This window comes from Prunus dulcis, chromosome 7, assembly GCF_902201215.1.
Source record: "Prunus dulcis chromosome 7, ALMONDv2, whole genome shotgun sequence".
Classification (NCBI taxonomy): Eukaryota; Viridiplantae; Streptophyta; class Magnoliopsida; order Rosales; family Rosaceae; genus Prunus; species Prunus dulcis.
Window position 1 is genome coordinate 1,982,405 of NC_047656.1, and position 15,252 is coordinate 1,997,656.

Genomic DNA, 15,252 nt, shown 5'->3' on the forward strand with positions numbered 1-15,252 from the left:
AGCACTTGTGAGAGATGAAAGGCAATCACAATGGATGAAGTCAAGATTAGTGCTTTGTTTGGAATTATGCTTTGTTTTTAATTATGTTTTATTTTGTGTGTGGTGTTTTTTGGAATTATGCTTTTTGTATTATTATGCTTTTATGTTTGGTTTATTTTGTGTGTTGTTTGCAATAAATTAAGGTTTGTTTTTAATTAATCTTTGTTTTGATGCTCAAATGTTTTTAATAAATAGTCATATTATTTAATGCTTTTTTTATTTAATGAAAAGGAAACAATACAACAAATTAAAGGATAATACAACAATATAACAATACAACATATGGCAAAGGTGTTTCAATACAACCTAATGGTTTTCATCATTTAACCAATCCGTATTGCTAGGTCCGTCATCATGGAAAAGTTTTCTTCTCATCACATCCCTTCGTCTATGCTTCCAATAGGCCTTTGTTTCAGGAGACATATGGCTCGTATCCATGGCCATGATTTTCATCTCTCTATCATCCATGTCTTTTTCTTGTGCCTGCTGCTGTTGAATTGCAAATGTTTCCTCTCGTGCCTTGTCCACTTCATCTCTTTTCAAGTCTCTCTCAATTCTTAGTGAGGTGTTCTTAGCTATTTGCTCCAATAATTGTACACATTCATTGTTCGAAGTGCCCCCTCTCTTGGCCTTTGCCGCCTTTCTCCCAATAGGTCTCGGCGGACGTGGGAGTGGTGACTCCGTTTCCATTGGGGAGTCCAATGGCGAATCGGTTGATGGTGAATCGTGGAGCGGCGTCTCATTCAACACAACCGGCGGACCGGTGGGAATAATTTTGAATCTCGAACAATCCTTCACAACTTCCCAACATTGAAAATGCACGAAACTTTTTTTGCCTTGCCCCATGGCACCGAACCACATTTGTGCTTGTATGATCTATTAAAAATAAATAATTGGAAGTGCAAGAAAAAAAAAATTATTATGCAAGAAAATATAAACTATTTTGAAATGCAAGAATAAAATTGATTATGCAAGAAAATATAGACAAATTGGAAATGCAAAAAGAAAAAAAAAAGATTATGCAAGAAAAAGAAATAGAATATGCAATAAAAAAAAGTTACATTAAATTGATTAAAATGGCAATTATAAATATTTTACCTCATCGGATAGATTTTGACCGCTTCGAATGTTCTCCCTTGCTTTTGTCAAGGCATTTCTCCATTTCCCTAACTCTTTATTCAGAAGTTTCCATCTACTAGACAAGGCCATTTCGGTCCGAATGGAACCCGATCTTTGACAAAATTCTCCATGAATTTTGCTCCACATATGATGGAACTTCATCTCATTGCCCATGATAGGGTCATGACTTCACCCAAGACTGACACAACGCAATATCTTCCTGAGTTGTCCACTAGTCTCCGGCTTCGACAGAAGATGCCATTTGTTTTTTTTTTTTTATATACAAATGGAAAGTAGTAGAAAAATGTGAGTGGAGAGTAAAAAATATTGGAAGGAAAAGAGTTCATATGGAGAATTGGTGTGGAAAGTGAATAATGTGAGTGGAGAGTAAAAAATATTGGATGGAGAAGATATTGTATGAAGATTTGGTGTGGAAAGTAAATAAAATGGTTAGGTATTTATAAGGAAAAAAATACATAATTTTTTGGTATTTTAAAAAAAAAAATTCAGAATTTTTTCGATTTTTTTTTTTGCAATTTTTTTAGCCAAAAAAAGAGGACCGTCGGATTTCTGAAAAAAACCGATCGGAGCTTCCCGATTGCGACACATGGCACATGCCCGTTGGATTCTGTTAGCGCGCGGAAGTCAAATTTTTTTACCGTTGACGCGTACAGCCCTCGGGCTGAAGCCCAGGCGAAACTTGCCCTTGGGCCAGCCTGGCTGGTAGGACCCAGCTCTTGCCCATGCCTCTTCTCTAGCGCTGGAGGGCGTTTGGGCTCGCCAGGGGGGCCTTTTGCCGGGATTTGATGCAGTGGTGGAGCTGCTCTAAGTGCACTCCATCCCTGCACAAACCACCTGCCATGTCCCAATCTTTGAAATTTGATTTCTGAAAATGACTTCAAAAGTCTAGTTATAATTATGAAATTACAGATTCAACATCTTCAAACATAACCTCCACTAGTCAAATCATCACCACCAACACAGACAATTAAACCCACTCAAACCACAACCACCACCTAACCACAACCAACGTCGTTAAACACCACCATCGTCAAACATCGCCACCACAGACAGACCTTCAAACACTGTAGCTTGGAATCTGAACCATACGCAGAGCTTGAACCACCACATCACCCAATCAATATCACCACCGCTCCATCGAACCAGATTGACAGCACTGCCACACAATCGAACCCAATATAATATCAACCCAATTGAACCACCAACGTTGAACTTAATTTCCGAATCTATTTTCATTCCCTTGAGAGGAAAATAAAAAAAAAACGTTTAAAATAACAATAAAAGCATGAAAAACTGGGAGAAGGGGAGCAATCGTCGGCGTTAGGGAGACATCCGATAAGATTTCTTGTCACTGGCAGATTGGCAGGAGGTAGGGGTAGGGGAGGAGGTCTAAGCAACGATGTGAAAAACTAAACGGCTCTTAAGTTTCTGTGAAAAAAGTAATTAAAAATTAAATGTTAAAAACTCATTTAATGATGTGGCATAGCCAACTCACAGCCACATCAGATGGTACACAAATATAGTACAAATAAATGGTCTCCCTGGCATTACCCTTAGGCCCCGTTTGGTTCATGGAATGAATTTGAGGGGAAATCATTTCTCATGTCATTCCCCAAGGAATGGGAATGGAAGATTCATTTTCCATGTTTGGTAATGCTGGGAAAGTAACCGGGAAATATCTCTTTATTTCGTTTCCCATGTTTGTTTTGAGTAGGAATGGAAAATAAAGTTTGTATAAATTTTCAATTATACCCATATTAAATCAAATAAAAAAAGAATGCATTTAATGATATATTGTAATTCTAAATATGTATTTAATGTTAGCTCATTTTCCCAAACTTTCCCATTAGGAGGGAAAACAAAACCCAAGTTGGGAGGATGACGTCACTTTCCCCCTTACTTTCCCATGAGCCAGGCAACGATTTCTCATACCTAGACTTACCAAACATGGGAAAGCAATTGATTTTCCATTTCCAAGTTTCCTTTCCCATTAACCAAACGGGGCCTTAAAACAATATCATTAAGAGTAATGCTACTCTTACCACATTTGTATACCACATTCTCTTACCACCTTATGTGACAGATGAAGTGGACAGCCATATCAAATAAAAAGTGTCAATAAATCATAAAACAAAAAAAATTAAATTAATTTTAATTGATGTAGATGTCCACCTCATCTGCCACATAAGGTGGTATATAAATGTGGTAAGAGTAGCATAATTCTATCACTAATTACAGAAATACATTAATTATATTTCCATATCTGCCCTTGGTCAAACTAAACGTTTGTATTGACTCTCTTAAGGTTTCGCGTCCTCTCACTCACTCTCTCTCTCTCTCTCTCTCTCTCTCTCTCTCTCTCTCTCTCCTTCCCCTTCTTCCTCTCTCTTCTCTTGCTCGCCAATTCTTCCCCTGAAATTTGGCCCCGAGCCTACCCCTCTTCACCCCTCCATTCTCACCCAACAGTCACCCACCCTCACCCACCTCTAGCGGCCCAATCACAACCCATTCTTTACACAAAGTTGAAACAAATTTGAAATTTTGATTTACCTAAATTATTATCTTGAATTTACCCAAACTTTGAAATTTAATGATATTGCTTGATAATTTGAGGTTGAGGATGCACAAGCCATCATGTAATCATGATTCACTCTCAAATCTGATTTGAGGCTTTGAGAGCAAGGATCTGGTGGGTTTTCGGTGGGTCTTCCAATAAGGAAGAGAGAGAGATGAGTGGAGGGACTTGTGGGGAGGGTTGGGTGTGTTGAGAATTATTTTTTGGGTGGGTGTGTTGGGGGTGACAGTGGAGGGTGTGAGTCTGGAGGTGGTTCTGGGGTGGGGATTGGGAAGAAGGTGGGTAAGGGGGCGAGGGAGAAGATCATAGAGAGAGAGAGATAAGATTTTTTTTTTATTTATTTATTTTTTTTATAAACAAACTTTGTACTTAACAAGTGTCAATATATTTAAGGCATATACTAGGTTGTCTCATGTATTAACAACATTGGTTTAAGGGTAATAAAAGTGACACATGTCATGAGGTCAGACAAATTGAGGTAAGGAATCGTGTATTGTTATTGGTTGAATTTTTGTAATATGATTGTTGATAGCTTGATTGGATAAAATTGTATTTTTGTGGTTTTGTAAGGCCCTATTATTATTTGAGTGTTGCTGGTTCCACAACATGTTTTATTTCTCCATCTAACTTATTTTTAAAATTTTAAAGATAAATTTATTTTTTTGTAAAATGACTTCCAAAGAATTAGGAAATTTGGAATGGGTATTTGTGAAACTGCTCATGAATATCGCCACAAATTGTCATTGGGCATTAATGATTTTGATGTGTGGTATCAAATGAGAAAGTTGATAATAAGATGTTGGTGTGGACTGTCGAGTTTTCTCGTGTCCTTAAATAAGAATAGCTGTCAATGGTAAGAAGACACAAATGAGAAAGTGATGGATCACGTGATGTGCGAAAACCTACAGGATTTATTTCTGATTCCATTTCTCTTGACAGAGAAAACCTACAGGATTTATTTCTCACCAATTTATTTATGATCTTGAGCTTCGGTGAATAGTAAAAGTCAAATCTGATCAATAAAACGTCCCAAGGAAGAGTAGGAAGAACCACCATCCATCAAGGCTTTCTTGCTCTGTTGGCTCATCTCCTTCACCCTCTCCCTTATATCGCTGTCATGCTTCATCACGTGCCTTATCCCTCGCTCTATTTCCTCTGCGTTCACAACCACTTGGTTGTCCTTATTATCTATGTTAATATCCACTGCCAGCCCCAATTCCTTCACCAGCTCAAACGCATTCAATGGTTGCTCTGCGTACAATGGCCATGCGCCAACAGGCACATCGTACCACAGACTCTCCAATGTGGAGTTCCAGCCGCAATGGGATACGAACCCTCCGATCGCCCGATGAGCCAAGATGGCCACTTGTGGGGCCCATCCTATGACCTTCCCGATCCCAGCCGTTCGATCCAAGAACCCTTGGGGCAACATCGACTTGGGATCCGCATGGTCCTTCGGCATGGCAATCCAATTGCCCTCCTGCGGCGGTTGGCGTAGGGACCACAAGAACGGGAGCCCAGTGCGCTCCAGCGCACACGCGATCTCCCTCACCTGGGCCTCAACGAAGCTGCCCATGCTCCCAAAGCAGAGGAAAACTACAGACGATGTAGGCTGGTCATCGAGCCAATCGAAGATATCAGACTTTTGATTAGCATGGTCCCCACCTCTCCCCTGCGGGAGATCATTGCTCTTCAGATTCAGTAGCGGACCCACAGGGTACACCGGCGGAGTTTGACTTTGACTATCAGAAAGAGAACGAAGAGCATGGGGTTCTAGCTCCAAGAACGTGTTTACCAAAATACCTTTGGTTTCTCTAAAACGTCTAGCATGGCTGAGGAAAGATTCAGCACCCTCCTTGTCCAGAAGTATACCGGGCAAGACTCTAGCAGGGACCGGACAGGCAAAACAAGGGACGACCAGCTCAGCGGCAGGGCCCATCAACTCAGCGGCGTGCTTTCCGCCACTCTCGTCTCGAAGCCTTTGGAGGTCCAGCATAAACCCAAGAGACTCAGCGTTGGAGGTGTAGAAGATGTAAGAAGGAAGCCCAAGCTCGTTTGCCACGTCGACAATGGCGGTGCAGAGCATGTCAATCACAAGCCCGGCAAGCCGAGTCGCCTTTGAGTCGGCGAGTTTGGCGATGGCGTCCCTGATGAGGGGCTTGCGATCTTCAACAACGGAGAAGGAGGATGCGGTGGTGGGGCCAGCTTCTTCTGGGAGGTTGACGAATCTGATGCGCTGTTGTGATGAGACTGAAGAATCTCTAGTATTGTCAATGATGAGGTATTTGTGCTGGTCGTCTTCCACCGCCGGTAGCTTCGTGATGAGGAGGACTGTGATGAAGAGGTGGTCATCTCGAGCAACGAGTTGCTTTGCAATCTCAAACGTTGAAACAATGTGGCCAATGGCTGGGAATGGGATGAACACAAGGTGTGCTGGTCTCTTCATCGATTTGGGAAGTTGGGATGAAGATCTATGCTGCTGAATTTGAATATATGGGAATGAAAAGCTCGTCTGGTTGCCTATAATATTTATAGATAAGACATGTCTGAATATGCCAACTACTACAATAAACAACACATAAATGCAGTGGGCAGACAGATACGGACTAAAGCAAATCACAAAACTTCTAAAGACATCCACGCAAATGGAATCAAAGCAGGAACTGAAGAAGTGAATCTGGTTGCCTATAATATTTGGGTGTTTTTATTGGAACCACATTTATTTACTACCACATTGCTCACCACTTTGTCCGCGATGTTCTAACATCATGGGATATACATCAAGGGCTTGTTTGTTACACCGTGCAGGCATGGACTGGCTTGGCTAAGATTTTATCCCATGTTTGTTTCATCCAATTTTAATTTTAATTGGGATTAATTAATACGAGCCCCACCAAAAACACATTCTTAGGAGTTCTTAGTGAAACTCGTCTGGAGAGGAGGGACACTAACAGTCCCGACCCAAGCGACGAGCAACCAACCCCACCCAAGCTCCCCACAACCACCGACCCCCCAAGTGGCAGCCACAACCACCAGATACGACTACTAGTTACGACCACCAACCACAACCACCCAAGAAGGAATAGACAAAATAGAAGAGGAAGAGGAGAGAAGATAAAGAATTTCGAACAAAAAAGAGAAGGAGAAGATAGAAAAGCAGAGGAAGAAGAGAAAATTTTCGGAAAAAAGAAGGAGAAGACTGAATATAAGAGGAATAAGAGGGAAAGAGAAGAGAATTTTCGAACAAGAATAAAGAGAAAAGCAGACAGAAGAAGAGGATAGAGAAGAAGAAGATGAAAGAGATGCAGAGAGAGAAGAAGAAAGAGAATCATAGAGAAAGATGAGAAAAAAGAGGAAGAAGAGGAAGAAGGGGAAAGATAGAGAGAAGAAAAGTCAAAAAAATATTTTCAAAACTTACTTTTCAAAACAAATATTTTAAAAAAAAATTTAGTCCTAGTCCAATCAAACATACACCAAACACAGTACAAGTGTTATACAACTTATGATAGGCCAAGCCAATTTAAGATTGTCCCAGTATTTAATCTAGTCCATGACAATCCACCATAGCAAACGACCCCCAAGCGGACAAATGTTTAAAGCATGCAAAGTCCTAAAATAACAAGTAGTAGAGTGAGCACTAATGACGCTTGTCCATGAGTTAAAGAAAGAATTACTTTTATTAGATAGGACAACATGTTTGAAAGAAGAAAAAATATTATTAAGAATAAAAATGGGAGCTTCATATTCATGCCTAATATAGGGTCCAAACTATAATAAAACCCAACATGAAAAGACTTTAGAAACACATTTAAAACCTATTTACAACATGTCAAATATGTGTCAAACATGCTATAAATTACAACAGCGCCACCATACTAGGGGTGTTTTCTGTGCTGTAACTACATTGAAACCAGGTAACTGCATACCAACTGAAAGCATGTTGTACACCCAAAATCAGAGCCACCACTGATCTACACATGGTCCATTATCGGGGATATCAGTGTCGTCATTAGCAATGAACCGCACAATTCATCCACCACAAATAGAGAGAGAGAGAGAGAGAGAGAGAGAGAGAGAGAGAGAGAGAGAGAGAGAGAAGGAGGAGAAGAGAGTGTTGGTGTGAGTCAACGTTCCTATTAGGAATAGAATTTATATTTTATTGTAATTATCTAATTTGAGTAGAATTAGGAGATTTTGTACATATTTCCTATTTGTAACCACTATGTATGTAGTATATATATTCCTCCTTGAGAGAAGAATAAACATATCAGTTTAAACCCTAAGTATTTTGAGTTGTTATCAGAGCGGGTTCCGATCCGTCTTTACAACATCAAAACCCTAATCTTAAAAATACCTATTTCCGCTGCACCTAGCCTATACACCTAAGCCTGTGTCGTCTTATATCTCTTACTATCGTCGTCACCACCTAATCTTTTGCTGCCGCCGCCATCTATCACTATGTCAAATGTCACTGAATCTTCTTCTTCTACTCCTATTGTGACGGTTCATACCGAATCGTCCACCAACCTACCTATGGGATTCAAATTGAATGGATCCAACTATGAGATATGGGCTTCGATGATTGAACTCCATGCTACTACACAAGGCAAATTGGGTTACCTGATTGGAGACAGTGACGCCCTAGATTCCAAAGACCCAAAATTTGGGAAGTGGGAAATTACTGATGCTATTGTGAAAAGTTGGATGTTGCGAACTATGGAACCTAGTTTTTTGAATATGTTTCATACTCTACCTACTGCTAAGGAAATTTGGGATGCTATTAATCAGATGTTTTGTGATGGCTCTGACATATCCTAGCTCTATGAATTGCGATGCCAGGCTACTCGTCTCAAGCAAGATGGTCGTCCTGTCTCTACCTATTTTGCCGAACTTAAGGCAATCTGGCTTGAATTGGACAAGAGACGTCATTTTCAGATGAAGTGTGCTGATGATATGAAGACTTTTTAGGCTGCTGTTATGGCAGATCGTGTGCATGATTTTATGGCTGGAGTCGCTAAGGGCAAGGAAGTTGCCAACAATGAACACACAACCTACGTTTCCCAAATTGGATTGTTCTAAATCAAAAGTGGCCTATGACTGCTGCTAAACATAAGGTTTTTATAAGGGCAAGCTTATTTGGAAAAACTCGTCCAACCTTAAAATTTGCTTCCCAATTTATGCAAGAAAGACCTCCACCATAATCAATATCTTCCACACTCTTACCATGCACCAAATGAACCTGGCTTGTATGCATTTGAGTCCAACTTGATTGTTGCGGAGTTTCAGATTGCACTTGTGTAACTTGCATCATGGAGGCTTGGAAATTGCTTTCTCGATGAGGATGCACGTTTGGAGTAGAGTATGCTTCCTCTTCGTTGCTAGGTACATAAAAATCTGCAACTATGTTTTCGACACATTCAAAATTAACATCTTCAACCCATCTTTCCAATTAAAACCAGTTACACTATTTTCAGTTCCACTATCCCCAATTACCTCATTCCTATCTCTCACAACAACTGCAGGGGGAGGATTGCTACTCCTAATGCTTACAATGCCATTGCAGCCTTGAATACCATGTCCTTCTATAATTTTGAGGGTTGCTAATAAAAGGGTTACTTTAGAGGTCATAACTCCGTGTTGTATTTCAGAAAATATTGAACGTCATCATTATCTTCAACCTTTAGGCGCTTATAGGCAGATGATGATAGAGGAACAGAATACTTCAATGTGACAATGTATTTGTTGCGATCTGCATTCATGATCTTATAAATGAGGTCAACAAGCTCAGAAAATGTTACGTTCTGTGATACTATTATGCCTTTAGCCTCACCACCTTCATAACTCTCAATGTTATCCTTGTGAACCCAGCTTCCGTTGTAGAATACCAATATTCCAACAGTATCCATTTCTGCAAATAACATCAATAAATCAATCTATTTGCATCTCCATCATAAGGTATACCCATTTCTTTACATTACCAAATTGGCAATCAAAACAGAAAAACTAAAGTTCTTAGCAAAACTAACCTAACCCAGAATGTCAATCAAATACAATTCAAAGACCTAAAATTTCACACTTAAGCTTCTAAATTGAGGGAAAAACTGACCTAACTAACCTATTTCTACGCTAGACAAAATTAAGATCTGATTTTTATGTTTCGTGTTATTTTGGGCAAAATGCTTTATGGGTATTGAAGAAGGGGACAAATAGCTTAAAACTCAAAATTACAAACAAAGGTTGCATACCATCAAATTTATTGGCATATATATATTGGCAATTACAAAACAAAGCCACGCACTGGTCTTGAAGCAGCCTATAAAATATCACAGTTTCAAATTTGTCTTCACGTTTTTTATATTAATCAAATAACACAAGCCATATTTGGATAAGTTCAGCAATTCTAGGATTACCCTACCTATCTTAATTGAACACTTGGGCTTTATTGTTCTTACACTTCTATCTTTTTTATGGCCTAGCCAATTGGAGAATTGAGTGTGAAGAAGTGGTTGGTGGTTGGATTCAGAACATATATAATAATAGTCATACTAGATATTGCCAGTTGCAGATAAGGGGAAAAGGAAAAGGAAAAGTGATTCAAGACATAGAGTTACCTGCAAAAGCAATTTGAGGAACTAGAAAAGAGGGACCTGGTAGCAATAGGAGTCGCCGGTTGCTGCTGTCGCTGCTTCTTCTAGTTGAGGTTTAGATAATCGTCGAATAACTTGGTCAGATGCCCTCCAATTTTTCCTTGGTTCGACAGCAGAGAGGAATTGGGAGAGGTTGATTTCAGATTCTGAGAATGAATTTTTTAGGGGATAAAGAGTGGATATTGATGTATTTATGTTGAGGGCAATTTAGTACTTTTGTGCTGGAAAGTGAGTATTTGTAGTTAAAATTTGTAAGGTGAGTATTTTTTATTAAAGTTTGTATTTAGTGAGTATGTAAGTCAATTTCCCTATTTAGAGCTATTTTCCTTAAAAAATAAAAAAAATAAAAAAAAGCGGCATATTCTTATTATTTATTAGGGTGGTCATTACCTCATCGAATCATCCAAAACCTTATTTCAAACCCTAAACCCAGTCCCCTGCTTGAGACATTACTCTCTCTCTCTCTCTCTCTCTCTCTCTCTCTCGCGCGCGCTCTTTCCATCTCTCTCAAGTTCTCAACCCCTCAGAGCTTGTTCACTCATTAACAATGGCGGACGAGGATTACAACGACATGGATATGGGGTTCTCTCTCTGCTTCTCTTTTTAAACTGTGGTTGTTTCTGTGTTTTGTGTATATGAATTTGACTCACTTTTAATTTATCTATTGCAGATATGAAGATGAGCCACCAGAGCCAGAAATTGAAGTAAGCTTTTCTTTTTGTTTTGTTAGTTCGCTGTATCTTAATATGAAAGAGGAAGTTTTTGAAGAAGAAAAATGGAATAATGGACAGGAAGGTGCAGAAGAGGATGTGGAGAATATTAACAATGATGATCTTCCAGAAGACGCCATTGAAGCTGAAGACAAAGAGGAGCAAGCACAGGTGGAAGGACCTCGGAAAACCTCAAAATTTATGACCAAATATGAACGTGCTAGAATCTTGGGTACCCGTGCACTGCAGATTAGGTATTTCAAATTCCAAACCTTTCCATTTCAGTCTAAAATTTGAATTTGAATTTTGTTGATTAATTTTGGCTCTGACACGTCACAAATTTTAATCTTTCGACCAGCATGAATGCCCCGGTGATGGTTGAATTGGAGGGTGAGACTGACCCACTTGAGGTAACATTCCCCCGGAGCTATCTGTATATGATTTTATCCCTTGTAAATACATTAGCAATTTACTTCCCCTTCCCTTGAAAATGCTAGAATGTCAGTTATCAAGCTTCAGCCCCTATTTGACCATGTTATTTTGCCGCTTACAAAATCAGGTCCTTGCATATCGGATTTTTTATTATTGCTTTCTTAAATACTCGTTTGAACAGTTTGAATAAGAGGTGAAAGTGAAGGAGGTCTAGAACTTATGGAGTGATTATATCTTAAAACAAAAGTGTGAATAATGCTGTATGTTTCACAAATACTAATGACCTTGTTGACTATCTCACCTATATTATAGAGGTTCCCAGCAAGGTGTCCAGTAAAGGCAGTCCAGATAGCGACACTATAAACAAAAAAATATAAAGAAAATTGATAGCTAGTGTGTTGCATAAGGGCATTGTGACCAATAGTGCTGTGTTGTGAGTGCGTATTATCCTGATAGCAGCTAATTGAATATTGATGTTGATGTACACAGATAACATGAAATCATGCAATGCAAAAACAAAAAAAACAAAAAAAAAAAATTCTGATTCTGGTAGTTACGGAGAATATCAATGTTGAATAATATTTATCTTTCTTTAAAAGGAGCTTCTAAAATCGCAAAGAAAGTGCATGATGTAATCTTTCCCCAATTCAATGAATGTTACATTAGGCACTGCAATAACAATGTTGAATTAATTAATGTTTGTAAGTCGGTTTCTTGCATATAGGATGGATTTTAAAGGTTAATGGTTTGGGAATAAGAAGAGGAAATTAAAGAGTAATAAGTTTGTTGAATAAATGTCAGGAGGTGGTTTGTTTCTTGGTTAATTTTTGGGGGAGGAGGACATGATGGATAGTATGGAAGCATGACTGTAAAGGAATTGTGTGAGTATATATCATGAGAACAAATTTATGCTTTTAATGTTTCAGTTTAATAAATTGTTGTTTATTGTGTCCTCTCTCCCTATGAAGTGTGAACAGATCAATGAAGGAGTTAGTTGATCTTGCCTTTTTGTTCATATGCTTTTACTATGCTTGGAGGGTCCAGAATTTGGTGTATGTAGTTGCTTATGCATCTATAGTTGTGACGTGCGGATTAGGGAGTGAGTGTCTGGCCTCTCTAGTTCAGATGCTCATATATAGGTAGATAGTTTGCTCACTGTCATATATAGCTAGATGGTTGTAGGGGGTGAGGGGCTAGGAAGTAGCTTTTTTTTTTTTTTAAAAAGAAAGTGTGGCTCACTGTCACTATAAATGAGATTGTTTCTCTAAGTGTAATAGAGCCTATAATCAAGTAGGAAGAACATCTAGGAAGAACATCAGAGCAGTAAAGATAATGTTAATCACTACATTAATCGGAAAGAAGATGAATGTGACACATGCTTTGGATAATTGTTTTAGAAGACATGTTAGGCCAATGGCCATGGCACTCAGAATTAGAAAGGTATTGCATACCCTTAGTTGGATCTGCTTTGTTGTTTCTAGTTGTTACAGTCGTGTTGGGTGGAAACAATTTTCATTCATTTTCTACTCTTAAGTTGTTTCAAACAGTGGCCATGTGGACCACATGATGATTGATCTATTTTACTATATATTGAACCATATTAGTAATTTCTTAGTTACAAATGAAAAGATGGTATATAAGTGAACTCCAATTGCTCCCTAAATTGAACAATAAATATTGTTGCTACACGAATGTAATCTCTATTGTTTTGAATTGCTTAGATTGCTATGAAGGAGCTTCGTGAGCGGAAGATACCCTTCACCATACGCCGCTACCTGCCTGATGGAAGGTGAGGTTCTGGTTTTATTTTCGCCTATAACTTTTTTTGTCTTGGCTTTGTAACTTGTAACTTAATTGTTTAGGAAAAATGTTAATTGGGTGTGAAATTTTCAGTTACGAAGACTGGGGAGTAGATGAATTGATTGTGGAAGACTCGTGGAAGAGACAGGTGGGAGGTGATTGATCAGATTTCATTTACGCATGGAGAATGGTTACAATGTCAATATGTAATCTATAATTGTTAGGAAGATCTGCCTTTTGCCACTGGCCCTATGAACTTACATGTTGAAACACTGTTTATTTTTGGGTAAATATGTTGGAACTCTTTTGCAGACATCAGCATTGTTCATATGGCCTTTTTTTTGTTTTTGTTTTTGTTTTTGTTTTTTTTGTGTGTGGTCCCTTTGGTTCCCATCTGTTAAAATTGGCACTGATCAACCTTAAAGTTACAAATTATTATACAACTGACCCTTATTCGGTGGCCCATTTTATTCTTGCAAGAAGGTGAGCTTAATTCTAACATGGATTAACGAATGTCATATTGACAAGAAATAAGAAATTTTCTTTAAAGAGAAAATCTGACGTGGTAAATTTTTACTTCTTTTAAAAGTGGCATCAATTTGTATCCGTAAGTGTCGTGCCAATAAAGAGTGCCTAACTCGAAGGCAGACAAGAAACTATAACGAGAATTCTGACAGTGTGATGCAATTAAGCCCACCAAACAACAGACTGAACCTATGTCCATTTTAATTGAAAAGTCTCATCCAGTCCAGCCCACCAAAAAGTGCCTGAGATCCCTACATTCCAAATATCAAAACTTGACTCTACTAGAAACAGAGAAAGAGAAGATTAGGAACTAATTGTTGCATTGGAGGCCGAATGTCCTAAAGTAGCCAAGACATCCGCAACTATATTTGCTTCTTGAAAACATTCTGGTTGTGTACACAAGAAATTAATATCATTAACCACAGAGAAAATAAACGCTAGGGAGGTCTTTTTCCATTTTGAAGTAGCTGAAGAAGTATTTGTGAATAATCTTCAATCTATTTATGAGTGATATAGATTCAGATGACTGGCCCATCACAGACCAAATTTAAGAGCAATTGCTTCAACCTCTTAAGTAGAGTAAAAACCAATTGGCATCGATCCTGCAACACGAACATGACCAAAAACATTTCTAAACCCGCACTAGCTTTCCCGCAGTTCAAAACTGAGCTGTGAAAATTAAGTTTCCAAAATGGAGGATCAGGGATTTTTCATTTAATGTTATACAAGGTGATGGGATGGTTCCTTTTTTTCCCTTAGATTTTAAGGTAAAGGAGTTATGATGATTCCAAAAGTCCAGTAAAAAATGTTTTTGTATGGAGAAGACAATTTGACATCATGTAATATGAAGGAAAAAAATATAAAAGTTTCTTTGAACCCAAATTTGCCAGCAAACAGTCAGTTTTTTTCACAATCAGGTGAGGTAGACTCTTACTAAACAATATTAATGCCTACAGGAATGTTTAGCTTAAGAAGGGTGAAAGTTGAGAACAGATTTGTTGGGCAAAATGTCACTCCAAACAGAGATGATTAAAAAGTTCATCACTTTGATTCACTCCAAACAGAGATGATTAAAAAGTTCATCACTTTGATTACAAATGGAGACATCGGATGTCCGTGAACTTGGCTAACTTTTCTGTAGTATTTAGCCAATTCTGTAGAAACAGCCAGGCAAAGATCTTAACTTCGGGAGGTACAGCCAATTTTCAAATAGAAAAGGAAAAACAATGAAAGAGAAGAGACTTACTACAAAATCTTCCCATAATGTATAGTGACACATGTACACAGTTCACTGCCATCATGTTCAAAGTAACATTTTTGATTCAAGGAAATCATGCAAGTCTGGTGTTCAACCAAATGCTGCAATGAGGAAACCCTTATAAAT

General features: G+C 38.5%; 3 protein-coding genes across 8 annotated transcripts in view; 1 reads left to right on the forward strand and 2 right to left on the reverse strand.

The window, feature by feature from the left end:
• Positions 1–4,630: 4,630 nt before the first annotated feature.
• Positions 4,631–10,549, reverse strand: LOC117634146 (UDP-glycosyltransferase 71A15-like). Its single transcript, XM_034368082.1, has 3 exons — positions 10,366–10,549; positions 8,978–9,662; positions 4,631–6,274 (listed from the first exon to the last, which is right to left on the reverse strand). The coding sequence occupies exons 2-3, from the start codon at positions 9,063–9,065 to the stop codon at positions 4,761–4,763; spliced, it is 1,602 nt and encodes a 533-aa protein (XP_034223973.1). The 5' UTR covers positions 9,066–9,662; positions 10,366–10,549; the 3' UTR covers positions 4,631–4,760.
• Positions 10,550–10,762: 213 nt separating this feature from the next.
• LOC117634147 (DNA-directed RNA polymerases II, IV and V subunit 6A-like) lies at positions 10,763–13,778 on the forward strand. Its single transcript, XM_034368084.1, has 6 exons — positions 10,763–10,983; positions 11,072–11,105; positions 11,193–11,365; positions 11,470–11,521; positions 13,265–13,332; positions 13,437–13,778. The coding sequence occupies exons 1-6, from the start codon at positions 10,949–10,951 to the stop codon at positions 13,504–13,506; spliced, it is 432 nt and encodes a 143-aa protein (XP_034223975.1). The 5' UTR covers positions 10,763–10,948; the 3' UTR covers positions 13,507–13,778.
• Positions 13,779–14,328: 550 nt separating this feature from the next.
• LOC117636097 (replication factor C subunit 3) overlaps positions 14,329–15,252 on the reverse strand; it is an 11,266-nt gene continuing 10,342 nt past the window's right edge. For 4 of the 6 annotated variants that reach the window (XM_034370554.1, XM_034370551.1, XM_034370552.1 and 1 more), the window contains exon 12: positions 14,936–15,221. In XM_034370554.1, the coding sequence (XP_034226445.1) occupies positions 15,217–15,221 (5 nt within the window). In that variant the 3' untranslated portion in view covers positions 14,936–15,216. Of the gene's footprint in view, positions 14,471–14,919; positions 15,222–15,252 lie in introns of those variants that run through there. The other 2 variants (XR_004586990.1, XR_004586989.1) reach the window with 2 other exon arrangements.

Excerpts from the sequence above, each read along its gene's own strand:
- LOC117634146 (XM_034368082.1), bottom strand. The coding sequence starts at position 9,065 with ATGATGCAAGTTACACAAGTGCAATCTGAAACTCCGCAACAATCAAGT. Across the intron at positions 6,275-8,977 it reads CCAGGTTCATTTGGTGCATG|GCAACCAGACGAGCTTTTCA; the intron begins GTAAGAGTGTGG and ends TAAATATTATAG.
- LOC117634147 (XM_034368084.1), top strand. The coding sequence starts at position 10,949 with ATGGCGGACGAGGATTACAACGACATGGATATGGG. Across the intron at positions 11,106-11,192 it reads CACCAGAGCCAGAAATTGAA|GAAGGTGCAGAAGAGGATGT; the intron begins GTAAGCTTTTCT and ends AATAATGGACAG. Across the intron at positions 13,333-13,436 it reads CGCTACCTGCCTGATGGAAG|TTACGAAGACTGGGGAGTAG; the intron begins GTGAGGTTCTGG and ends TGAAATTTTCAG.